This window comes from Ranitomeya variabilis, chromosome 2 (genome assembly GCF_051348905.1).
Source record: "Ranitomeya variabilis isolate aRanVar5 chromosome 2, aRanVar5.hap1, whole genome shotgun sequence".
NCBI classification, from domain to species: Eukaryota; Metazoa; Chordata; class Amphibia; order Anura; family Dendrobatidae; genus Ranitomeya; species Ranitomeya variabilis.
This window is the reverse complement of record NC_135233.1, coordinates 700549177-700576547: the sequence shown is the minus strand read 5'-3', so window position 1 is coordinate 700576547 and position 27371 is coordinate 700549177. Positions and strand designations below refer to the sequence as shown.

Below are 27371 nucleotides of genomic sequence, written 5' to 3'. Positions count from 1 at the left end.
CTGTGAGGTGTGTCCAAACTTTTGGTCAACGCCAGAAGCATCTTACCTGGGCCAAGGAGAAAAAGAACTGGACTGTTGCTCAGTGGTCCAAGGTGTTGTTTTCAGATGAAAGTAAATTTTGCTTTTCATTTGGAAATCAAGGTCCCAGAGTCTGGAGGAATTGTGGAGAGGAACACAATCCAAGCTGCTTGAGATCTAGTGTGAAGTTTCCACAATCAGTGATGGTTTGTGGAGCCATGTCATCTGCTGGTGTAGGTCCACTGTGTTTTATCAAGATCAAAGTCAGCGCAGCCATCTACCAGTAAATTTTAGAGCACTTCATGCTTCCCTCTGCCGACAAGCTTTATGGAGATGGGCATTTCATTCTCCAGCAGAACTTAGCACCAGTACACACTACCAGCACAGCAGGGTCCCTCACCCACCTTGTCTTAATTTAAACTTAACTTAAAAGCTCTAAATGCTGGCACAGACCCTGATACCTTGCTCATTGCCCATGGCTGACTGATACTGTGCCATTATCAAATTTATACTGTGGGTGAATTGATCAGTCAACTACCTGTGTTACTATTATTAAATTTTTCTACAAATAGTATTCTACTTAACTGATGTTTGTGGCACCTGAGTGTGGCTTAAGCTGTTGCATGAGGTATCAGGGCTCCCAGAAAAGCATGTTTACACCACTCCCTTACCCAGATCCTCTTAACTTAAGCATAAATTCAAAGCTGTAAATGGTGGCCCAGACCTTGATTCCTCATGCATGGCCCATGACTGACTACTGTTGTGTCATTATCAAATTTTTACTATGGGTCAATTGATGCCACTTTTTCTGGTGTCTGCCCCCAATTTTTGGAAATGTTTGGACTCCAAGTTGGGTCTCCTTCATGTCTGTTGCCTGAATTTGGCAAGCCTCTCAGAGCACCAGGTCTACACCTGTTACTCATCCACTTGTTACTGATCAATGTTTCATCTTGAAATGCTGGTCCAAGCGCTGTCCCATGCATCCATCCTGCATAATTATATTATTTGTGTTCTGGGTCAATTGATGCCACTTTTTCTGGTGTCCGAGAAAAAGGAAAAAAGAAGGCCACAGCAAATATGCACACCACGGACAAATAAAGCACAATAACACATGTATACAAAACAGAAAGTTTATTGGGAAGCCACACTAGGATTAAAACATACTTAAAACATGACAAATACAAAACCTAGTCCCCGCATAAATATAGACACATATTGTAATAATATATAGTCATAATAGTCATTTATGACTATATATTATTACAATATGTGTCTATATTTATGCGGGGACTAGGTTTTGTATTTGTCATGTTTAAGTATGTTTTAATCCTAGTGTGGCTTCCCAATAAACTTTCTGTTTTGTATACATGTGTTATTGTGCTTTATTTGTCCGTGGTGTGCATATTTGCTGTGGCCTTCTTTTTTCCTTTTTCTCGGTTTACATATAGGCCACTTTTTGCACCCCGGTGGATTCTGATTATATACTGTTTATTAGTTGTGCGCTTGGTTTCTTTTTTGTTTTCTACTTTTTCTGGTGTCTGCCCTTAATTTCAGCTGGTTTGGCAGGTTTTTGCCCTCTCTGAAGGTGTTGCATATGTGTTTATTTTTGCCTCCCATTGAATTCAATGGGGGTCAGGTGTGTTCGACGAACTGGTAGGTGAATATGTTCTGTGAACATCGAAGGGTTTGCCGAACTGAACCTTGAAAGGTTTGTTCATCTTTATTGGTCACCACAGGTTGAGAAGAGGTCAACTGCTTGTTTGAAGGTACAAATATCGTAGAAACTGCCATCAGTGAAGAGCTATAGAGGCTTTAATAAAACTAGATACCTAGCCTGCAAATGGAACAGCAATGATTCAAAGTTCTGTGCTCTTTAGCTTGATCTTGAATTATTTACAGTGGTGTTCAAAAGTCCTGCATAGGCATAGGATAAATTGATTTTTCAAGTTTTAAACATTTTGTGTCGAATATCTTCGATGCTAATATGACATATTATATATGGTTTTGTTCAGAATACAATTTAGCATTCTCTCCCTGTAATATTTTTAGCTTTTGAAGCAGTTTTGCCTGAAATTATTGCAACAATATGGGAATTGAAAGCACAACTATATATTGTACAGCTTCAGATCCAAAATTAGCCAATCACAGATGAGGTTCTTGTGACCAATCATAACCTGGATATGGCAGCCAATCACATTGCATTACATTGCATCACATCTGCTGCTTTGTTTGTTTGTTTTATCTGTTGGTCTATCTAGTGAATCATACTGTAGAGTTTTATGATGGGAGCCTTCAGATTTTTGTCAGCGGAGGATCGTGTGCGAGTTGTGGTGCTACATGAAGAGGGTTATACTGGCCCCCAGATCGCAAGGAAGGTCAGCTGTAATCAGAGTATAGTCATAAGAATTTTGAAGAAACATAAGCAGCTTGGAATTACCCAGGACAGGCCCAGATCTGGTCGACCCAGAAAGTCAACTAAAAGGGAGGATTGAGTACTGATAAGAACATCCCTTGCCAATCGAAAGCTCACCTCTCCTCAGCTTCTGCGAGAATGGTAAGAAAAGTGCAATATTGAGGTAGCAACATCAACTGTTAGGAAGAGATGTTTGGAAGCAGGATTGAAAGGGTGCAAGGCCCGAAAGAAGCCATTGATGACAGCCATACAAAGACAAAGGAGAAAACTGTGGGCATTGAAATATTTAAAATGGAGGAAGGAGGAGTGGGAAAAAGTGCTAATTAGTGATGAAAGCACTTTTTGCATTTTAGGAAATGATGGCAAGTCTTATGTGAGAAGGTTCCCACATGAAGAGTACAAGCCAGAGTGTTTGAGCTTCTCTGTGAAACATGTAATGAAAGTAATGGTCTGGGGCTGTATGGCAGCCAATGGTGTTGGAAGAACAAGGTGGCTACTATTGACTGGCCAGCTCAGTCCCCGGACCTCAATCCAATTGAAAATTTGTGGCACAAGGTATCATTAGAGATATCTAGAAAACAGCCAAGGACCAAGAGTGAGTTGATTGAGGCTCTGATACAGGCCTGGAACCACATCATCACTCGTGAACATCTGCAGAAGCTTGTTCACTCAATGCCACAGAGATGCAAGCTGGTGCTCAAGAGCAAAGGCTGGCCAATAAAGTATTAGAAGCTTAAGAAGCACTCAAAAGGCCCTTTTCAGGACTCTGAATTAAATAAAAAATAATAAATCTTAAAAAGTAAAATTTAAGTCTGTGTGAACTTGCATTGGAAGTTAATGAACTTAGAAACCTGTTCACCATTCTACACACTGTACTGGTGTAGGTATGGTTATGCTGTAAAAAAAATTATCAAAAATGCGCATGCCATAAAATTAATATACTTGGGACATTCAAAAATGAGTATGGCAAACAGTGAGGGATTACAAAAACATATATGTTCCACCAGTTTCACTGTAGAGCTTCAGAAGTATGAAACATATAGTTTTCTTCACGCCTATGCAGGACTTTTGAACACCACTGTATGTCAGATCCACCACATGATCACCAAGCTGAATTGGATCCATACTGGTGAAAAATTGTTTATGTCCAGTTGTAATGTGAGGCAGAGTCATTTCTCATGGGCAAGCCATGAGGCTAGGAAGTTAAGGAGTCTGAGGTCAAAGTCTGAAGTGTGTGTCAAAGACAAAGGGATAAGATAAATGGATAGTCAGAGGCAAAGTCCGGGGTGAGGTAACTAAGGTTAGAGTTCATCAAAGGCAAGAGGGGTAATACAAACAAATAGTCAAAAGGCAAATCCAAGGTCCAGCAATAAAGATCAGAAAAACTGAAACCATAGCACACAAAAAACACAGCACAGAGCAAGACTACAACTGGCAATGATCAGATCATCGCAAGACAGATATATATCCAGGTAATCAACCTGAACTGGTGACACCTGGAGAAAACCCCACAGGCCCGGCCAGATTGGACACCTGTCATTCACAATACTGACAGCACAGCATGCCCTTGCCTTAGATTAGATTACTGGGCTGTCACTCACAATACTGAGAGCCCAGCACACCCTTGATTGCATAGGACAGCTGAGCTGTCACTCACATTCTTAGAACACCATGAGTGGTAAAATCATAACAGTAGATCTCTTGGTATACAGTGACTATTAATTTTATTTTAAAAATCTTTATCTCAGGATATATTTCCTGTTGATATCACCATCACAAGCATTTTATTGCTGTCAATCATTAATCATGAATTGATTAAGAATTCATACCTTTTTGTGTTACAATATTCTGTCTAGCTAAAAATTAAAATTAAAAAAGTAACTAACTTTTTTTTCATAAACCAATATTACAAGTAAGGATAACCAACGTAATATATCTTTTTAGAGAAATATGTTTCTAAATATGTTTCTACATATGAAAGCAATAAGGGCACACATTCATCGATGTAAATAAAATCGCTCTGATGTTGTTCCTGAAAAGTATGAATAGTGTCATGCAAGTATCATGCGAATACAATGCAATTTTTCTCACCTATGAGTATGCGTATGCGTATGCAATGTGTTTTTAACATCAGCTTTTACATACAGTAATTCTCTATGTCATTTCAAGCTAGGTTACTGACTAATAAAAGAATTTTAGATACAGATGTAGAAAGATGATAGATAATTAGATAGATAGCTTGCTTGATAGATTAATGTCATTGAGATATATTATCAGTGCACTGTATGTATAGCTTACTGTACAGGTATTTAGCTAATAATTAAATAACTAAAATTAAAAAATGGTGTAGGGTACCCCTAATATTTCGTAACCAGCTGAGGGAAAGCCAACAGCTGGGGGCTGATGTTTATAGTCTGGGAAGGGGGTAATAAACATGGAGCTTCCAAGGCTATTAATATCAGCTCACAGCTGTCTACTTTGCCATTACTGGTTAATAAGAAAGTGTCACCCCAAAAAAGAATGACGTGGGGTTCCCTCTATAATTAATAACCATTAATAATATTTATTGCCTAGGAAGGGACCATGGATAAGAACATCATCTCTCAGCCGCCCCACAAACTTGAAGTTTTGCCCACCTCTTCCCACTTGCCCTGTTGTGGTGGCAAGTGAGGTTAAAAATTTTGGGGTTGATGTCACTTTTGTACTGTCAACTAACTTCAAGCCCAGGGGTAAGTAATAGAGAGCTATCTATAAGACGCCTCCATTACTAATCCCATAGTTAAATGTAATAAAGGCAAAGACCGTGTAAAGACTTTTCATTGAAGGAAACACACAAAGTCCTTTATTTGAAATAAAACCTCCCCAATTCTCTTTTACCCATTGATTACTGTAAAAATAAAAACAATAAAACACCATATTCCTCACCTGTCTGCAAATAATCCCTATGTGATGCTGTCCCACAAATAACTTCAACTCTGCTACATCTGGATGGTTTGTTGAGCGGTGACAGAAGGTAAGGTCACCAGAATTCATGTCCAATGAACCCTTTTCATTTTATGGATGCGCCATTTCTAGAGGGAACAGAAATGACCATGGCACTACTATATAATAGTGCACAAGAAGGATTCAATCCCCTTCAATGATCCATAAGAAAATTTGGCAAAACTAATCCTAGAAAATTCACTATAATGGGGATGAAAACCAAAAATACAGAAGAATAGTGAGGTTCCAGTAGATTGATGTACTCGACTGTTAAAAGCAAACTCAGCGAGAGGTAAAAACAAAGACCAGTTTTCCTGTCTAGCTTCCACAAAGCACCATAAAATATGTTCCAAAGACTGATTTGTCCTCTCAGTCTGACCATTGGTTTCAGGGTGATAAGCAGATGAAAATGACAAATCAATCCCTTGTTTACTGCAAAAATCTCTCCAAAATTTAGAGACAAATTATACTCCCCTATCAAACACAATGTTCAGAGGGATCCCATGTAGCCTTACAGTAAGAGAAATAAGCAGTCTGGAGAGTGTCTCTGCATTAGGTAATCCGGACAAAGGAACAAAATGAGATTGTTTGCTGAATCGATGAACTACCGCCCCAGATAGCAGTTTTCCCATCAGATAGAGGCAAATCTGTAATAAAATACATGGACAAATGAGTCCATGATCTTTCTAGAATTGGCAATTGAGCCATTTCCCAAGCCGGCCGGCTATGACTGACTTTGGCACGTGCGCAGACTTCACAAGCAGATACAAACTCTTTAATGTCATTATGCATGGACGGCCACCAAAAAAGTCTAGCAACACCTTTCTGTGTAGCAGTAACCCCAGGATGACCACTTAAAATGGAATCATGAAATTCCTGTAGTACCCACAATCTTAGGTACACAGGCACAAATAATTTGGACCCTGGGGAAGCGGAAGGAGCCAACAACTGGAGTTTACAAATCTCTTCCAATTTTGAAGTTACCATAGACACCACAATACCCTCAGTAACAATAGAGGATGGAAGTTCTGGAGAAGAAATGGAATATAGACTACGAGATAATGTATCAGCTTTCACATTCTTAGACCATGGCCTGAATGTAATAGAAAAATTAAACCAAGAGAAAAACAAGGACCATCTGGCCTGTCTAGGAGTTAACCTTTTAGCCAATTCAATGTACGCTAAATTCTTGTGATCAGTGATCACCGCAACTGGATGAATCACCCCCTCCAAAAAATACCTCCATTCTTCAAAGGTCAATTTGACTGCAAGTAACTCCCGATTCCTGACATCATAATTTCTCTCCGCCGGTGAAAATGTTTTAGAAAAAAAAGCACATGGACGCAGGTTAGAAAGAGTTTTGGGCACCTGCGATAAGACTGCCCCCACTTCAATCTCCAAAGCATCCACCTGCACAATGAACAGTTCTTGGCGATCAGGTTGGAACAGAATGGGTGCGAACATAAAACACTCTTTCAATCTTTCAAAAGCCCTGATAGCACCCAGCAACCAAACTTTGAGATTTGCCCCCTTATGTGAAAGGTCCGTAAGCAGTCTGCCAAAACTCCTTGATAAATTTTCAATAACAGTTGGCGAATCCCAGAAAATGCTGCAAAGCCTTAAGATCACGAGGCTAAACCCATTCAATTATGGCCTGCACCTTCCCAGGGTCCTTCTTAAACCCTTCTGCTGACAAGATGCTCAAGAAGGATATAATGGAACTAGAGAGAGTACAAAGGAGGGCAACAAAATTAATAAAGGGGATGGGAGAACTACAATACCCAGATAGATTAGCGAAATTAGGATTATTTAGTCTAGAAAAAAGACGACTGAGGGGCGATCTAATAACCATGTATAAGTATATAAGGGGACAATACAAATATCTCGCTGAGGATCTGTTTATACCAAGGAAGGTGACGGGCACAAGGGGGCATTCTTTGCGTCTGGAGGAGAGAAGGTTTTTCCACCAAAATAGAAGAGGATTCTTTACTGTTAGGGCAGTGAGAATCTGGAATTGCTTGCCTGAGGAGGTGGTGATGGCGAACTCAGTCGAGGGGTTCAAGAGAGTCCTGGATGTCTTCCTGGAGCAGAACAATATTGTATCATACAATTATTAGGTTCTGTAGAAGGACGTAGATCTGGGGATTTATTATGATGGAATATAGGCTGAACTGGATGGACAAATGTCTTTTTTTGGCCTTACTAACTATGTAACTATGTAAGATAAACCCCAGAAAAGAAATCTCCTGAACAGAAAAAACACATTTCTCTAATTTAGCAAACAAAGAGTTCTCCCTCAATTTCTGTAATACAACAGGGACATGTTCCTGGCGAGTGTCCAAATCTGGTGAGAAAATTAGATTGTCATCGAGGTAAATCACAACATATCTTCCAATGCAATCAGAGAAAATATCATTAATTAAATTTTGAAACACAGCAGATGCATTAGATAATCCAATAGGCATGACAAGGTTTTCAAAAAGACTCTCAGATGTTAAAAACACTGTTTTCCACTCATCACCCTTCCGGATGCGTATCAAATTGTAAGCCCCTCTAAGATCAAGTTTAGAAAACATCATAGCCCCCAGAAGCTGATTATATAGGTCAGGAATGAGTGGAAGTGGGTTATGTATTTTTAACCATGCTCTTGTTTTGTTTTCGGAAATCAAGGCAAGGGCGGAGACCCCATATTTCTTTTTAGCAGAGAAATATCCAGCAGATATAGGGGAGGAGGATGGATGGAAATAACCCTTCCTTAACCCCTTCATGACCTTGGGATTTTCCGTTTTTCCGTGTTCGTTTTTCGCTCCCCTCCTTCCCAGAGCCATAACTTTTTTATTTTTCTGTCAATATGGCCATGTGAGGGCTTATTTTTTGTGAAACAAGTCGTACTTTTGAACTACATCATTGGTTTTAGAATGTCGTGTACTAAAAAATGGGAAAAAATTCCAAGTGCGGTGAAATGGCAAAAAAAGTGCAATCCCACACTTGTTTTTTGTTTGGCTTTTTTGCTAGGTTCACTAAATGCTAAAACCTATCTGCCATTATGATTCTCCAGGTCACTACGAGTTCATAGACACCTAACATGACTAGGCTATTTTTTATCTAAGTGGTGAAAAAAATTTCCAAACTTTGCTAAAAAAAAAAATTGCGCCAATTTCCGATACCGTCTCCATTTTTCATGATCTGGGGTCAGGTGAGGGCTTATTTTTTGCATGCCGAGCTGGCATTTTTAATGATAACATTTTGGTGCAGATACGTTCTTTTCATCGCCCGTTATTGCATTTTAATGCAATGTCACGGTGACAAAAAAAAAATATTCTGGCATTTCGAATTTTTTCTCGCTACGCTATTTAGCGATCAGGTTAATGCTTTTTTTATTGATAGATAGGGTGATTCTGAACATGGCGATACCAAATATGTGTAGGTTTGATTTTTTTTATTGATTTATTTTGAATGAAGCGAAAGGGGGGTGATTTAAACTTATATTTTTTTATTTTTTTCAAATTTTTTTTACTTTTTTTACTTTTGCCATGCTTCAATAGCTTCCATGGAAGGCTAGAAGCTGGCACATCTCGATCGCCTCTGCTACATAACAGCGATCATCAGATTGCTGCTATGCAGCAGAATTGCACGTGTGCTATGAGCGCCGACCACAGGGTGGCGCTCACAGCTATCCGGGATCAGTAACCATAGAGGTCTCAAGGACCTCTATGGTTACTCTGCAGAAGCATCGCTGACCCCCGATCATGTGACAGGGGTCAGCGATGCGCTCATTTCCGGCTGCCCGGCCGGAAGAGCCGGTTGAATGCCACTGTCAGCGTTTGACAGCGGCATTTAAATAGTTAATAGCGGTGGGTGAATTCACCCGCCGCTATTGCGGGCACATATCAGCTGTTCAAAACAGCTGACATGTCCCGGATTTGATGCGGGCTCGCCGCCGGAGCCCTGCATCATGGCGGGTGATCTGACCTCGGACGTACTATCTCGTCCGAGGTCAGAAAGGGGTTAAACTTTTGTTAATAATTTCTATCATGGTGGTTCATTCAGGTGCCAACAAATAGTAAAGACGAGCTTTTGGCAATTTGGGAATAGGAATAAGATCAATAGAACAATCATAGGGATGTTGGGGAGGCAATATCTCCACCTCTTTTTCCGAGAACACATCTCTGAAGTCCTTCAGGTACCCCAAAAGACCCTTCAGACTATCGGAGCATATTTGTGTGTTTTTTAGACATTTTTTGTAACACTTGGGGCTCCATTTCACTATCTCCTTCGGACATCAATCAATAACAGGATTGTGAATCTGCAAACATGGAAACCCCAGTACCAATCCAGCAGGTAAATTATCCAACACAAGTACAGAAGATGGATTCAGACTGGAGAGCTCCCAATTGGAGAGTGAAATTCATCGATGCTCTTATGACAAAATTGTAAGATAATGGTGTCTTGTAAAGGTCGATGACTTGAATGGGTCTTTTCTAAACTAACTGTCCCTAACCCTAACTTCAGAACCAGTCCCAAATCAATAAATTTAGCCGCAGACCCACAGTCAATGAACAACAATGTTGATAACACCTGGTTCTTGAAGGAAATCATCATATTTATCAGTACTTTATCAGAGGTTTGAGTCTGCGTGACCTCCTCAGCCATCACCCAGACTCAGACGTTCTCCTGATGGTCTGATAGCTTGAGGATGAGTGGGGCAATTCTTAAGAAAATGTCCAGAGAGACCACAGTTTAGGCAGAGTCCAAGATCTAGTCTCCATCTTCTCTTTGCAACATGAAGACTGGCAACTCTAACCTTGGGTAAATGGACCTGCTCTGGGGAAGTATGACAAGCAGCCTGCTGTTCACCATGTCTCTCACGGATTCTGCAATCCATTCGTATGGCCTGAGTCATGGTCTCAATCAGAGTTCAAGGGGCATCATGGAGGACCAGAGCATCCTTGAGGGTTTCAGAAAGGCCTTTTAGAACTGGCCCCTGAGAGCAGCATCATTCCATAGAACTTCGGTGGACCACTGCCGGAACTCAGTACAGAAGTCCTCCACTGTGTGATCCCCTTGAGCCAGGTTCATCATCTTAGCCTCATTGACCTGGATTCTGTCAGGTTCATCATATATCAGACCTAAACTGTCAATGAAGGTGTCAAAAGAAAACTGTTCTGGGGATTGTGGGGACAAAGAAAATGTCCAGGTCTGAGGACTCCCTCACAATAGGGACATGATTATTCCCACCTGCTGGAACTCCTCCCCTGACAACCGGCAGAGCAAGGCAAAAAATAACTTACAGCTCTCCCTGAATACCCTAAACTGGTCTTTCTCTTCTGAAAATTTATCAGGGAGGGATCTCACAGGTTCGTGAGAGACCAACTGTACATCAGAGGGTACTGATGTCACAGCCACTGCTGGCAGTGGAGGATTATGGGGGTCTTCATTAATTTATTTATCTGTCCCTGCAACTGATATTGCAATGACTCCAGACTCTGGCAATCCTTAGCCAGATCCTGAGTCATCTGAGTCAAAATTTGCCACCTGGTCATAAAGCATGTGAACAGGATCCATACTGGCAAAAAAGAAAAATGTATCAGCCAGATGTAATGTGAAGCTAGTCACTTCTCATGGCCAAGCCATGAGTCAGAATGGTCAAGGAGTCCAAGGTCAGAAGCCAGGAGAATATGTCATAAACAGAAGGAAGAGACAAAGTGTGGTCAGGTAACATTACGAGATCAGAATACCAGGAGGATAATGGATCACTGCAGAAGGGTTAAACAGTTGGATGGTCAGAACAAAGTCCAAGGTCAGACAGCAAGTGATCAAGCATACAGAACTCAAGGCAGGGGGAGCAAAAACCTCACTTGTTGAATGTACATCTGGCAGAGGTCTGGGAGATGCAGCTCAGTTAAGTAGGCATGGCAATCACCAGGGACAGTGAACACTTGGAGACAGCCAACGCCTCCCAGTCACAGATTGGATAGTCAAGCTGTCAATCAACACACTGACAGCTCAGCATGCCCCTGTACCAGATTGGCTGGCCAAGCTGTCAATCAAAGTACTGACAGGGTCAACACGCCCCTGTACACTGAGGGTTGCAACCATGACAGTAAGTTCCTGAATGAGGAGACAGAGACATACCAAATTGCATTTTATACTATGGGTCAATTAAGAAGAACTGAATGCAGTTTCCACTGCTGGTTCAATCAGATACTGTATGCCTAGTGAATAGTGAGATAAATAAAAGGAAATGATGGTTCTAAAAGCAGCTTCACCAATGGGAGCACAGAATATGAGAGGGGGTCAATATCCATGGCCCCTTTGAAGGCTATTAATATCAACCTGCAGCTGTCTGCCTAGCCTTTGCTGGTTATTTATTATATGGGGACCCCACATAATTTTTTGGGGGGAATCACCTCTTGATAATAAGCAGTAAAGGCTAAGTAGACAGCTGTGAGCTGATATTATTAGCCTGGGAAGTTCCACATTTATTACCCCCTTCCTAGGCTATAAACATCATCCCCCAGCTGTTGACTTTCTCTCAGCTGGTTAAGAAAACTTAGGGGGCCCAAGCCATTTTTTTCATTTATTTTTTATACATGTACTGTGCATTAAACTACACATGCACTGCACAAACTATATATGTTACAGACATCTTTCTATCTCTAGTCTAGGTATATCAATTCTATTCTGATGGGTCACGCTGTGAATTTACTGTACTTGGCTGGTGAAATGTCAGGTTTCCTATGAAACTGGTGCCTAAAAATCAGACGGCACATGCATGGTCCGTGTGCCATGCAATTTTTTTCCCTCACCCATTTACTTGCATTGGCGAGCCTCATCCGATATACGTGGCCACTGGCAGCATCCTGCCATTTTTTTTTCCAATTCCAAAAAAATTTCAGATGAGCCCATAATCATTTATTAACATTAGTCACAGTACAATCCGATATTTTATCGTATTGCACTCGTCCTTTTTAAAGGTAGTTGAGTACGAACAATAAAAGTTAAAAAAGAGGACAGTAAAGAGGTGCTAGGAAGATAAAGAGGCAGAAGCAAGCATGATGCTGCAAGTTCTCCTGCTCCATGATGAAGCATGTTTTTCATGGTAAATATCATCAATATGTTAACATGGTGTCTAAGTTATTACGATGCTATACACAGTACAAGAGATTTTGTAAAAATGAACTTTTTCTACTCAAGAAAAACATTGAGGTTTCTTAGTAATAGTGCAAACTGTGAGCAACTTTACATTATAGTGTAGTCCAAGCCAATGTGGCTCCTGAATAAAAAATTAATTATAATTTGATATTACAAGAATATGTTATGTGAAATTATTTACTTTGAGACTGAAAATTAGATTATTAGTACTCTTTCCATGCTTCTGGTGCAGGATTCTAATATCTTTTGACATCTGTACACTGAATTATGTTTTGGCTATGACTAAAATCTTTCTTACAAACACTGCACATTTATTCAGTCACAATCGAAAAACATGAATTTGTAATTTTTGCATTATGTTTTTATCTGTTTTTTTCATGTATAGAAGAGTTTGATGGGTTTCATCATTAATATTTATATGTGGTTTTCTTTTAGGCCTGCATTCTGGAGAGACAAATATTTGACTTCCTTGGCTACCAGTGGGCACCTATCTTGGCAAATTTTGTACATATAATTATTGTTATCCTTGGATTATTTGGAACCATCCAGTGTAGGACGCGTTATATAACAGGAGTAAGTATCTGTACATTTATAATACAGTTTAAATTAAATTAAAATGTTACATTGTAATACCCATGACATCAAGCCTAATATTTATGTTAATAAATTTCTCTGAGACTTTCTAAACAAGATTAGATGCCTGTACAATAGAACACTGTTATTTAGTAACACTGTATGTTGACATCATTAACACCATTCACAATACTATTCATTTTATCATATAAGTTACAAAAAGGAAAAAAAAATTAAGCATTTGCTTTTAGGGTTTCATTGTGCAGCACAAATGACCTGGCAGCATGATTCTCCAAGTCAGTACAATTACATCAATACCAAACTTCTGAAATTTATGAAATAAAAATTCTGTCGCAATTTTCCAATTTTGCTTGTTTTTTGGACATTGAGCTGACTTTATTGATACTATTTTGGGAATCTATGTTTTACACAGTTTTCACTGTGAAATTACCCCAGCGCACGCATTGTGCGCTGTGAAGATTCACTGTTTTCTGAGCCGAAAATGGTGGTGATGTCTGCAATGTGCAAGACCACACCCACTGGACGGCTGCACTCACTAGATGGCAGTGTCACTATATGGAGCGCAACCTCGCTCCATGCAAATGTATAAAGCAACGTCTCGCCCATTAAACGGGTTCAGCCTGGGAGTATTCACAACACATGCATCACCCCCGTTCCTGGTTCAGAGACCGGCAAATTCTTGTAGCACACGCTGCATGAACTGGGTGGATTAATACAAAGTGACTGCAGACAATTGTTCATTTGTGAGGGATTGACAATGTTACAATGTGACTGTGTACTCTCTTTTTTTAGATCTCTTAGTTTTTTTCACTCACCATTATATCCCTTATGACAGGGAGCATTAGTGGTATTATGCCATCTCCCTTTATATTTGGCAACTATATTAGTGGATTTCATCATATCCCCTTTGGGATACAATTCCTCCCCCCCTTATCCCTTATATATTTTTTTAGCACAATGCACTTTATAATAAATTTTGTTGAAAATTATATAATGCTATATGCAGCAATACGCTCTTTGACACAGTTGTTATACTATGAGAATATCCACAATGTAATGATTTCACCTGCATTTCATATTATAAGGATACCTTGTCTTATGCCCTCAATGAGACAAAGAAACATGGCGACATCTATAGGGCTTCACAAAGATGGCGCCAGTATGCACATGCACACTCATCCCATAATCCTCGATGAAGGCCTCTTCTCACTAACGGCGCATGTCGACGACTTGCAATACACTAGAAACACATTCTTGAAATGTTCACTGGCAACTCTATTGTTTTTGAATGATCTGCATTTTTGGTCTGACGTGGCACCATTGCCTTATATTACATTTTTGGCTCACCACCACCACATCTTTTTATACTGGACAAATCCTCTTTGTTGTAAACTTCATGCATATATCCTTTATTCTTGTGATATATTGTTTTAAACTTATGTTCAATAAACTTTACTGATTTTTATCTTTTGTGTGAGCGGTTTATGGATACTTGGTATCCATCTTTAGTTATATATGATTTAACCCACTGCAAATATATATATATATATATATATATATATATATATATATATATATATATATATATATATATATATATATATTTGTATCACTGGAGAGATGAGTAAAGACATGTCTGTAACTAGCTTTACTATTTTTTCATGCTTTTTGAATATTTGTTTGTAAAGTGACTGCAGACTTAGCAATTTAAAATGGATAACCCCTTTAAGTTTGGTGACCGATTTATTTTAATTTCCTTTTTGATAATAGACATGAAAAGTGGGATGATACAAATTTTTAGATATTTTACTTTTTTGTATTTATTAAAACATACTTTTTATATTTTTACTTTGTCTCTTAGTCTACTTAATGAACTTGAACCTGCAATAAGTTCTTTGCTTGTACTACGGTATATACTGCAGTATACCTGCAAATCACGGTTCTCCTAGTAATGGGGTCTGCAGCAGGCACTCACCTGCTAAGGTAACCCACTGGTGACTCACAATTTCATTGCAAAAAGCCAATAGAAGCCAATCTACGTGCTCATCAGCACTGAAATCACAGATTTTGAGAATGGCATTTAAGTGGTTAAAGACTTTTTCTCAAGTCTGGAGCATCACACAGTCTTAGGCCTCATTCAGACTTCCATTTTTTGCATACGAGTACTAGCATTGACTTTCATGGATAGCACTTGTACCTATAATTGTCTATGGGGCCATACACATGTCTGATTTTTTTCCTCGGACCAAGTGGTCTGCGTAAAATATCGGAGACGTGTCTGATTTTGATCCGAGGGTCGGATCAAAATCAGCAGTGCAAGTCAATAGGTAAATGAAAAAATTGGACTGAAATCCAAGTGCAGTCTGACATCATGAACTGTCACAATGCAGAAAGTGGTTGTTTTTTTAATTTCTTCGCGTACAAGAAAATCGAGTGACACTCATACCACACTCAAATCAAACACAAAGATAAAACGGTGTTTGAGCAAGCACACAGCTCTGGACAGTAAGAGCCATGATTAGGAGACCTGCTCTGACAGATGCAGATGGTGGGGGCTGGTGATTTTGCAAGATTTATAACATCAACTAGTAAGGGTACCGTCTCACAGTGGCACTTTTGTCGCTACGACGGTACGATCCATGACGTTCCAGCGATATCCATACGATATCGCTGTGTCTGACACGCAGCAGCGATCAGGGACCCCGCTGAGAATCGTACGCCGTAGCAGATCGTTTGGAACTTTATTTCGTCGCTGGATCTCCCGCTGTCATCGCTGGATCGGTGTGTGTGACACCGATCCAGCGATGCATTCGCTTGTAACCAGGGTAAACATCGGGTTACTAAGCGCAGGGCCGCGCTTAGTAACCCGATGTTTACCCTGGTTACCATCGTAAATGTAAAAAAAACAAACCGTACATACTCGCATTCCGGTGTCCGTCAGGTCCCTAGCCGTCTGCTTCCCGCTCTGACTGACTGCCGGCCGGAAAATAAAAGCAGAGCACAGCGGTGATGTCACCGCTGTGCTCTGCTTTCACTTTACGGCCGGCACTCAGTCAGTGCGGGAAGCAGACGGCTAGGGACCTGATGGACACCGGAATGTGAGTATGTACTGTTTTTTTTTTTACATTTACGATGGTAACCAGGGTAAACATCGGGTTACTAAGCACGGCCCTGCGCTTAGTAACCCGATGTTTACCCTGGTTACCCGGGGACTTCGGCATCGTTGGTCGCTGGAGAGCTGTCTGTGTGACAGCTCTCCAGCGACCACACAACGACTTACCAACGATCACGGCCAGGTCGTATCACTGGTCGTGATCGTTGGTAAATCGTTTTGTGTAACGGTACCCTAAGGAGATGCAAGGGAGAGAGAAGGAGGTGAGCAAACATCTGCTGAATAGAAAACAATGGGCTGGAGAGATGTGGCTGTGTTATTAGAAGGTTACCCTTCTCCTGGAATGTATCTGCTGCACACACTTGGCTAGGGTCTGAGCAGGCCCTGGTGGTGAAGCTCAATGGAATACAACTTGTACACTATGAAATATAAAAACTGTCACAGCACAAGAATGAAAGCAAGTCAGTTATAAACTTGCTTATTTTCATGCTCTTAGCAATTTATTAACTTGGAAATACCCCTTTAGGCTAAAGCAATCAGAGAAAGCTCCAGTTGCTGTAGTTACATGCAAATTTTGGCTTATTAATATAGCCAGTGTTGCCTGGAATGACGAAGGCTTACCTCAAAAAACTGCTTCACACATTCCTTATCAACCTATAATGAAACAATGTATGTCACAGGTTGTGAAAGAATTCAAAATAGTATTAATGTCTTATTGAACCGGGTAATTTTTTTATTTTGTTGTATTATTTCTAGTTTTGAATTTGCTGATTAAATAGTCTATATATTAAAAATAAAGCAAAAATGCTAATAGGTATGTCTAAGGTTGGCTCCCCTGTTTGCTTCGGGCTCCGGTGCTGAGCCCACAATTTTTCTGACACATGTCAGCTGATTTCATTAACTTACATGTGCCTCTAATGAGCCCCGATCCACCCGCGACTTTTATTATGTTAAATACAATTGTCAATGTCTGACAGCGGCATTTAACCTGGTCACGCCGAAAGCGTGCCACTAATACCACCCGTGTCACATGATAGCAGGTCGACAATGGGTTAGCATGACAACTCGGGGTCTGCAGAAGACCCCTGTGATTGTTTTTGCCGGATAGCTATGAGCGCTGCCTAGCAGTCAACACTCATAGCAAATGAGCATTTCTGCTACACACAGCAGGGCTGAAGCCCTGCTGTGTGTAGCAGAGGCAATCGAATGATTGCAGCTTGTAGTCTCCCATGGAGGCTATTGAAGCAAGTGAAAAGTAAAAAAAAGTTTCAAAAAATATTAAAAAAATTAAAAATATTAAAGTTTAAATCTCCACCCAATTGCCTCATTCAAAATAAAACAATTTTAAAAAATACACTATTTGGTATCAACACATTCAATATCGACCGATCTATCAATATATAAAAAGAGTTAATCCAAATGGTAAACGGTGTAACGAGAAAAAAATCAAAATGCCAGCATTCCTTTTTTTTTGGCCCTGAAAAATTGCATTAAAATGAAATAGCAGGTGCTCAAAAGATCGTATCTGCACCAAAATGGTATCAATAAAAACATCAGCTCGGTATGCAAAATATAAGCCCTCACACAGCCCCAGATCATGAACAATGAAAACGCTATGAGTCTCGGAATATTTTTTTTGTTTTTTTAGGAGAAACTTTAGATTTTTTTTCACCACTTAAATAAAAAAGAAACTATATATGTTTAGTATCGGTGAACTCGTAATGACCTGAAGAATCATAATGGCAGGTCAGTTTTATTTCCATGTTTTCCTGTTCACTATTTTGCAAAACCAAACGTTTTTGCCCAACTCGTCTCACAAAAAGAAAAGCCCTCATATGGTCATGTTGAGGGAAAAAAAAAAAAAGTTATGGCTCTGGTAAGAAGTGGAACAAAAAAAGGGAAACTCCAAAATGGAAAAACCCAAGGTAGTGAAAGGGTTAAACAATAAATACCTACCGATAAAAGCATATTCCTATTTTCTAATGATTAGAGTGTGGAGTAATAGAAAAATCTAATTCAATGTATTTTTGGCTTCTACAGTATAGAATATATTTCTTTAAACAGTAGTACATGAGAATGTTGTCGTCACATAATATATTTTATTATGGTAATACATTATCTCTCTTACCTTCAAGTATTCTATAATTCTTGTTTGCCTACTCAAAGGCTTTCTTTAAAAACTTCAGTGCTTGAAAAAACCATCTGTACTAATACAGAAATAATAGAAAGGGAGGAGGGGGATGCAGCTGCAGCTTCTCTCTCTATTGGTGAAATTGAATACATTTACCTGAGTCATGCTAATAAGTATTAAGCTTTGGCAATGATGAATATGGATTTATATTTCTCAGCGGTATATGTAACATTCATCTTTAGATGCTTTTTTTGTTTGTTAGGGTATGTGCACACGTTGCGGATTTCTTGCAGAAATTTCCTGAAGAAAACCGGAAATTTTCTGCAAGAAATCCGCATTTTTTTTTTTGCGTTTTTTTTCCGTTTTTTTCGCGGTTTTTTAGCATTCTGCAAGCGTAATTAGCTTGCAGAATGCTAAAGTTTTCCAAGCGATCTGTAGCATCGCTTGGAAAACTGACTGACAAGTTGGTCACACTTGTCAAACATACTGTTTGACAAGTGTGACCAACTTTTTACTATAGATGCAGCTTATGCAGCATCTATAGTAAAAGAGAGAATGTTTAAAAATAATTAAAAAAATGCTTATACTCACCCAGACATCTCATCAGCGGCGTCCATTCGTCTTCCTATAGCTGGTCTGTGCGCACAGGACCTTCCGTGACGTCACGGTCACGTGAGCGGTCACATGACCGCTCACGACCAATCACAGGACAGTGACGTCATCGGCAAGGTCCTTCGCCGCACATCAGCTACAGGAACCGAAGCGACAGCATGCAGTGGAGGCGGGAAGACATCGAGGGTGAGTATATCGCTATTTTTTATTTTAATTCTTATTTTTTGACCACTTATATGGTGCCCAGTGCGTGGAGGAGAGTCTCCTCTCCTCCACCCTGGGTACCAACCGCACATAATCTGCTTACTTCCCGCATCGTGGGCACAGCCCCGTGCGGGAAGTAAGCAGATCAATGGATCCCTAGGTGTGCGGAATCCCCTGCAATTCCGCATTTTAATGAACATGTTGCTTTTTTTTCCGCGATGCGATTTTTTCGCGAAAAAAAAGGCTACATTTGCACAAAAAATGCGGAATACACTTAAAATAATGGGAGGCATATGTAAGCGTTTTTTTCGCGTTTTTATCACGTTTTTATAGCGAAAAAACGCGAAAAAAACGCGAAAAATACTTAACGTGTGCACATGGCCTTACACTTTGCAAAGTTTGCTAATGCAATGTTTGGCTTGCTGGAACAGAAATGCAAAATATAATATTTATTACTGTAAATTGTATGTAATTCAGTTAGTTTTAAAATATCTAATTGCTTGTTACAGATTTATAAATCATTATGGATGGCTTGTTGTGCAATATTCATTCTTCAACAGTTATTCATGTTTGAGTAATGACTCAAAAGTGTGAAATTTTGATTTACTGTGCCTCTGCTAGCTGATTACTTGTAAATCGCTACAATATGTACAAAACGAAAAAGCAAAAAAGTTATATGACATGTTTCCTAATATGGTCTAATAAGTTCTGAGCTCACATATCCAAAGGAAAACTGGGACCATAAGCAGATGATGACTGCTATTCTTAACTGCAGCCTTAAATTCACGTTTTGTAAAAGCCTATAGTTGGGGATGTGGCTCCAAAAAGGGTGTCTCAACATCTATAACTGTATATAAATTACTTCCTCACAATTCTGACACTTTCTTTCTATACGATTTGTTCATTCTAAGCTCATTAAGTATGAGATATATTAGTAGTGATTAGTGATGAGAGAATATACTCGTTACTCGAAATTTCTCGAGTACGCTCGGGGGTCCTCCGAGTATTTTTTAGCGCTCGGAGATTTAGTTTTTCTTGCTGCAGCCGAATGATTTACATGTTAGCCAGCATAAGTACATGTGGGGATTCCCTAGGCAACCCCCACATGTACTTATGCTGGCTAACAGATGTAAATCATTCAGCTTCAGCAAGAAAAACTAAATCTCCGAGCACTAAAAAATACTCGGAGGACCCCCGAGCGTGCTCGATAAATCTCGAGTAACGAGTATATTCACTCATCACTAGTAGTGATTTGATTGCTGCCTTTTCATCTTTTTAATTCTTTTATCACATATTGGTATCATTAGAGATGGGCCAGCCACCATTTTGCTTAATTCGATCAATATATAACCTATACTGATTTATGCACAAAGGAACTCCACATAAAAATTTAATTAGTAAATTTTATTGAAAAAATAACATATAAGAAATCATTCAGCAGCATAGAGATCATAACCTACCACTTATTCATAAATAGATAAAGCGGGCATAACGATAGTAATTATAACAACATCACCTCATCTCCATTACCTTTGGTCTGATGGTGCCACGACCCCAACGCGCGTTTTGGCTGTGTGTGCCTTCTTCCGGGGGAGTTTTGTGTTATGATCCCAATGGCAGAGGATCTCTGATAATCCGGCAAGATAGCAAAAATATAAATACTGCTCTAGGGAGGTGGAAACTGGACTAACCGCATACCTGATCCTGACACAAACAACTAAAAGTAGCCGGTGAACGTGCCTACGTTGGTTCTAGACGTCTCGAGCCAGCCGGAGAACTGACTACCCCTAGAGGAAAAAAAAAAAAGAAGACCTCGCTTGCCTCCAGAGAAATTGAACCCCAAAGATATAGAAAGCCCCCAACAAATAATAACGGTGAGGCAAGAGGAAAACACAAACGTAGAGATGAACTAGATTCAGCAAAGTGAGGCCCAATAGTCTAGATAGCAGAAAATAGATAGTGGACTATGCGGTTAGCAGAAAACCCTACAAAACATCCACGCTGAACATTCAAGAACCCCCACACCGACTGACGGTGTGGAGGGAGAACATCAGCCCCCTAGAGCTTCCAGCGAGTCAAAAATCAAATGTAAAGCAAGCTGGACAAAAACACTGAATAATGCAAACGATCCAAATTGTACAAAACAGACTTAGCTTTTCTTGCATGAGGAGACTGAAAGGAATCCGGAGGAGACCAAATAGGTCTGGATACAACGATGCCAGGCAAGAGACTGAGTCCAGAGGAGACTCAAATAGGAAACACCCGCTGCTTAACGACACAGCTGGAGCTCAGGCCTGCAACAAGACATACCTAACACAATACCGTTAGTGACCACCAGAGGGAGCCCAGAAACACAGTTCACAACAGTTTCCCCCCCTTGAGGAGGGGTCACCGAACCCTCACCAAGACACCCAGGGCGATCAGGATGAGCAGCGTGAAAGGTATGATCCAAATCAGCCGCATGAACATCAGAGGCGACAACCCAGGAATTATCCTCCTGACCATAGCCTTTCCACTTAACTAAATACTGGAGTTTCCGTCTAGAGATACGAGAATCCAGAATCTTCTCCACCACGTACTCCAACTCGCCCTCAACCAAAACCGGGGCAGGAGGCTCAACAGCAGGAACCATAGGCACCACGTACCGCCGCAACAAGGACCTATGGAACACATTATGAATAGCACAAGACGCTGGAAGGTCCAAGCGAAAAGACACCGGGTTAAGGATTTCCAAAATCTTATAAGGACCGATAAAGCGAGGCTTGAACTTAGGAGAGGAGACTTTCAAAGGAACATGCCGAGAAGACAACCAAACCAAATCCCCAACACGAAGTCGGGGACCCACACCGCGGCGGCGGTTGGCAAACCGCTGGGCCTTGTCTTGTGACAATTTCAAATTGTCCACCACATGGTTCCAAATCCGCTGCAACCTATCCACCACAGAATCAACCCCAGGACAGTCAGAAGATTCAACCTGACCCGAGGAGAAACGAGGATGAAAACCAGAGTTGCAGAAAAAGGGTGAAACCAAGGTGGCAGAACTAGCCCGATTATTAAGGGCAAACTCGGCCAGTGGCAAAAAGGTAACCCAGTCGTCCTGATCAGCAGAAACAAAACATCTCAAATAAGTCTCTAACGTCTGATTAGTTCGCTCGGTCTGGCCATTAGTCTGAGGATGAAAAGCCGACGAAAAAGACAAATCAATACCCATCTTAGCACAAAAGGATCGCCAGAATCTGGACACAAACTGGGATCCTCTGTCAGATTCAATATTCTCAGGGATGCCATGCAAACGAACCACATTCTGAAAGAACAAAGGAACCAAATCAGAGGAGGAAGGCAACTTAGGCAAGGGCACCAAATGGACCATTTTAGAAAAACGATCGCACACCACCCAGATGACAGACATCTTCCGAGACACCGGAAGATCCAAAATGAAATCCATGGAAATGTGCGTTCAAGGCCTCTTTGGGATAGGCAAGGGCAAAAGCAACCCACTGGCACGAGAACAGCAAGGCTTAGCCCGAGCACAAATCCCACAGGACTGCACAAAAGAACGCACATCCCGCGACAAGGAAGGCCACCAAAAGGACCTGGCCACCAAATCTCTGGTACCAAAAATCCCAGGATGTCCCACCAACACCGAAGAATGAACCTCAGAAATAACTCTGTTGGTCCATCCATCAGGGACAAACAATCTCTCTGGTGGACAACGAACAGGCCTATCAGCCTGAAATTTTTGCAGCCCTCGTCGCAAATCTGGGGAAATGGCAGACAAAATTACTCCCTCTCTGAGAATACCAGCCGGCTCAGAGACTCCCGGAGAATCAGGCACAAAACTCCTAGAAAGTGCATCAGCCTTCACGTTCTTCGAACCAGGCAGGTACGAGACCACAAAGTCAAAACGGGAGAAAAACAACGACCAACGGGCCTGTCTAGGATTCAGGCGCTTGGCAGACTCGAGGTAAATCAGATTTTTATGATCAGTCAAGACCACCATACGATGTCTAGCTCCCTCGAGCCAATGTCGCCACTCCTCAAATGCCCACTTCATGGCCAACAACTCCCGATTACCAACATCGTAGTTCCGCTCAGCAGGCAAAAATTTCCTTGAAAAGAAGGCGCATGGCTTCATCACGGAGCCATCAGAACTTTTTTGCGACAAAACAGCCCCTGCACCAATTTCAGAAGCATCAACTTCAACCTGGAAGGGAAGAGAGACATCCGGCTGGCACAAGACTGGCGCTGAAGTAAACCGACGCTTCAGCTCCCGAAAGGCCTCCACGGCCGCAGGAGACCAATTCTCAACATCAGAACCCTTCTTGGTCATATCCGTCAAAGGTTTAACCACGCTGGAGAAATTAGCGATAAAACGATGGTAAAAATTAGCAAAGCCCAAGAACTTCTGCAGGCTCTTAACAGACGTGGGCTGAGTCAAGTCATGAATGGCACGGACCTTAACTGGGTCCATCTCCACAGTAGAAGGGGAAAAAATAAAACCCAAAAAAGAAACCTTCTGTACCCCAAAGATACATTTTGAACCCTTCACAAATAGAGCATTCTGCCGCAAAACCTGAAACACCATCCTGACCTGGTTCACATGGGACTCCCAATCATCAGAAAAAACCAAAATATCATCCAGATAAATAATCATAAATTTATCCAGATATTTCCGGAAGATGTCATGCATGAAGGACTGAAACACAGAAGGAGCATTAGATAATCCGAAAGGCATCATGAGGTACTCAAAATGACCCTCAGGCGTATTAAATGCAGTTTTCCATTCATCTCCCTGCTTTATGCGCACAAGGTTATACGCACCACGAAGATCTATCTTGGTGAACCAACTGGATCCCTTAATCCGAGCAAACAAATCAGACAACAATGGCAAAGGATACTGAAATTTAACAGTGATCTTATTCAGAAGACGATAATCAATACAAGGTCTCAGAGACCCGTCTTTCTTGCCCACAAAAAAGAATCCTGCACCAAGAGGGGACGAGGATGGGCGAATATGTCCCTTCTCCAAAGACTCCTTTATATAACTCCGCATCGCGGCATGCTCTGGCACAGATAAATTAAAGAGTCGTCCCTTAGGAAACTTACTACCAGGAATCAAATCTATAGCACAATCACAGTCCCTATGAGGAGGAAGGGCACTGGACCTGGCCTCATTAAATACATCCTGAAAGTCTGACAAAAACTCAGGGATCTCAGAAGGAGTAGAAGAAGAAGCAATAGACACCAATGGAGAATCGCCATGAATCCCCTGACACCCCCAACTAGACACAGTCATAGCTTTCCAATCTAAAACTGGATTATGGGCCTGTAACCATGGCAGACCCAAAACGACAACATCATGCATTTTATGCAGTACCAAAAAACGAATCACCTCCTGATGTACAGGAGTCATGCACATGGTCACCTGCGTCCAATACTGAGGTTTATTCTCTGCCAATGGCATAGAATCAATTCCTCTAAGAGGAATAGGATTTTCCAAAGGCTCCAGGACAAAACCGCAGCGCTTGGCAAACGACAAATCCATCAGACTTAAAGCAGCACCAGAATCCACAAAAGCCATAACTGAGTAAGAAGATAATGAACAAATTAAAGTCACAGACAAAATAAACTTAGGCTGAAAAGTACCAATGGCGACAGGATTAACTTTTTTCTTTAAACATTTAGAGCATGCTGAGATAACATGTGTTGAATCACCACAGTAGAAACACAACCCATTTTGACGTCTATGATTTTGTCGCTCGGCTCTGGTCAGAATTCTGTCACATTGCATAGAATCAGGTGACCGTTCAGACAGCACCGCCAAAGGATTAACAGATTTGCGCTACCGCAAACGTCGATCAATTTGAATGGCTAGAGCCATTGAATCATTTAGACCTGTAGGGATAGGAAACCCCACCATCACATCTTTAATGGCTTCAGAAAGACCATTTCTGAAATTTGCGGCCAGTGCACACTCATTCCATTGAGTAAGCACGGACCATTTCCGAAATTTTTGGCAATATACCTTAGCTTCGTCCTGACCCTGAGAGATAACCAGCAACATTTTTTCAGCCTGATTTTCAAGATTAGGCTCCTCATAAAGCAAACCAAGTGCCAGAAAAAACGCATCGACATTCACCAATGCAGGATCTCCTGGTGCCAGAGAGAAGGCCCAATCCTGAGGGTCGCCGCGCAAGAAGGAAATAACAATCTTAACTTGCTGAGCGGAATCACCAGAGGAACGAGGTTTCAGAGACAGAAACAATTTACAATTATTCCTAAAATTCAGGAATTTAGATCTATCTCCAAAAAACGGCTCAGTAATAGGTATTTTTGGTTCAGACATAGGGCTATGGATAACAAAATCCTGAATGCTTTGCACCCTAGCAGCAAACTGATCCACACTAGAAGTCAGAGTCTGGACATTCATATCTGCAGCAGAGTTTCAGCCACTCAGAGAAAAAGGGGATGGAAGAAGCTAGGCAAACTGCAGCAAAAAAAAACCAAAAAACTCAGAACTTCTTTTTAATCCCGCTTCTGCGATGCATTAAACATTTTCTTTAGGCCTGGCATTCTGTTATGATCCCAATGGCAGAGGATCTCTGATATTCCGGCAAGATAGCAAAAATATAAATACTGCTCTAGGGAGGTGGAAACTGGACTAACCGCATACCTGATCCTGACACAAACAACTAAAAGTAGCTGGTGAACGTGCCTACGTTGGTTCTAGACGTCTCGAGCCAGCCGGAGAACTGACTACCCCTAGAGGGAAAAAATAAGACCTCGCTTGCCTCCAGAGAAATTGAACCCCAAAGATATAGAAAGCCCCCAACAAATAATAACGGTGAGGCAAGAGGAAAACACAAACGTAGAGATGAACTAGATTCAGCAAAGTGAGGCCCAATAGTCTAGATAGCAGAAAATAGATAGTGGACTATGCGGTTAGCAGAAAACCCTACAAAACATCCACGCTGAACATTCAAGAACCCCCACACCGACTGACGGTGTGGAGGGAGAATATCAGCCCCCTAGAGCTTCCAGCGAGTCAAAAATCAAATGTAAAGCAAGCTGGACAAAAACACTGAATAATGCAAACGATCCAAATTGTACAAAACAGACTTAGCTTTTCTTGCATGAGGAGACTGAAAGGAATCCGGAGGAGACCAAATAGGTCTGGATACAACGATGCCAGGCAAGAGACTGAGTCCAGAGGAGACTCAAATAGGAAACACCCGCTGCTTAACGACACAGCTGGAGCTCAGGCCTGCAACAAGACATACCTAACACAATACCGTTAGTGACCACCAGAGGGAGCCCAGAAACACAGTTCACAACAGTTTTGTTGTCATAATTACTATCGTTATGCCCGCTTTACCTATTTATGTATAAGTGGTAGGTTATGATCTCTATGCCGCTGCATGCAAGAGTAGTTGAATACCCACTTGGTCAAATTATATTGGAGCAATAGGAGATTCAAACTTTTTACAACTGCCTTTTGGTCTGTGGTGTCTAGTGTTTGTATAAGTACCTCACTATTTATACTATCTATTGTATTTTTATGTTATTTTTTCAATAAAATTTACTAATTAACTTTTTATGTAGAGTTCCTTTGTGCATAAATCAGTATAGGTTATATGTGTCCAGTGCATGGGACTCGTTATATATCTCCAGATGGGCATAAGGGTCAGTAATTGACAAACCTTGTGTGTTGTGTGTCTAATTGGTATTTTTAATTCGATCAAGCAAATTACAAAACAATCCACATTCTCGACAATGCGGAATTTTGTGATATTTGAGTAGAATTTAATTACACTTGAATAAATGTGTCTTACTTTTTTATCTAGAAAGAGAAAAATAAAAATAATGCAGACATTTAACTGTGCATATGTGTTTTTGCACACCTGTTTCACTAGTTCATTTTCTCCACAGTACATGCCACAGCTATGCTGCTACACATTTTGCGTTCCGTCCATGTACCTACCTAACTTACATTTTTTTGTTATATTTTGCAAGGGTTGAATAATTTGGCCTGAAAAAGTTATCCAAAGTTAAATATAGTTTAAGCCAGTTTAAAATATATGGAACAACACTCATCTCACTCATGCCAGTATGATGTTACCTCTGACACTGACACCAGATCACAAATAACA

General features: G+C 40.8%; 1 protein-coding gene across 1 annotated transcript in view; it reads left to right on the top strand.

The window, feature by feature from the left end:
• Positions 1 to 27371, top strand: part of NKAIN2 (sodium/potassium transporting ATPase interacting 2) — a 1459012-nt gene that overhangs the window by 458023 nt on the left and 973618 nt on the right. Inside the window, exon 2 of the mRNA XM_077289446.1 lies at positions 13004 to 13141. Coding sequence (XP_077145561.1) covers positions 13004 to 13141 — 138 coding nt within the window. The remainder of the gene's footprint in view (positions 1 to 13003; positions 13142 to 27371) is intronic.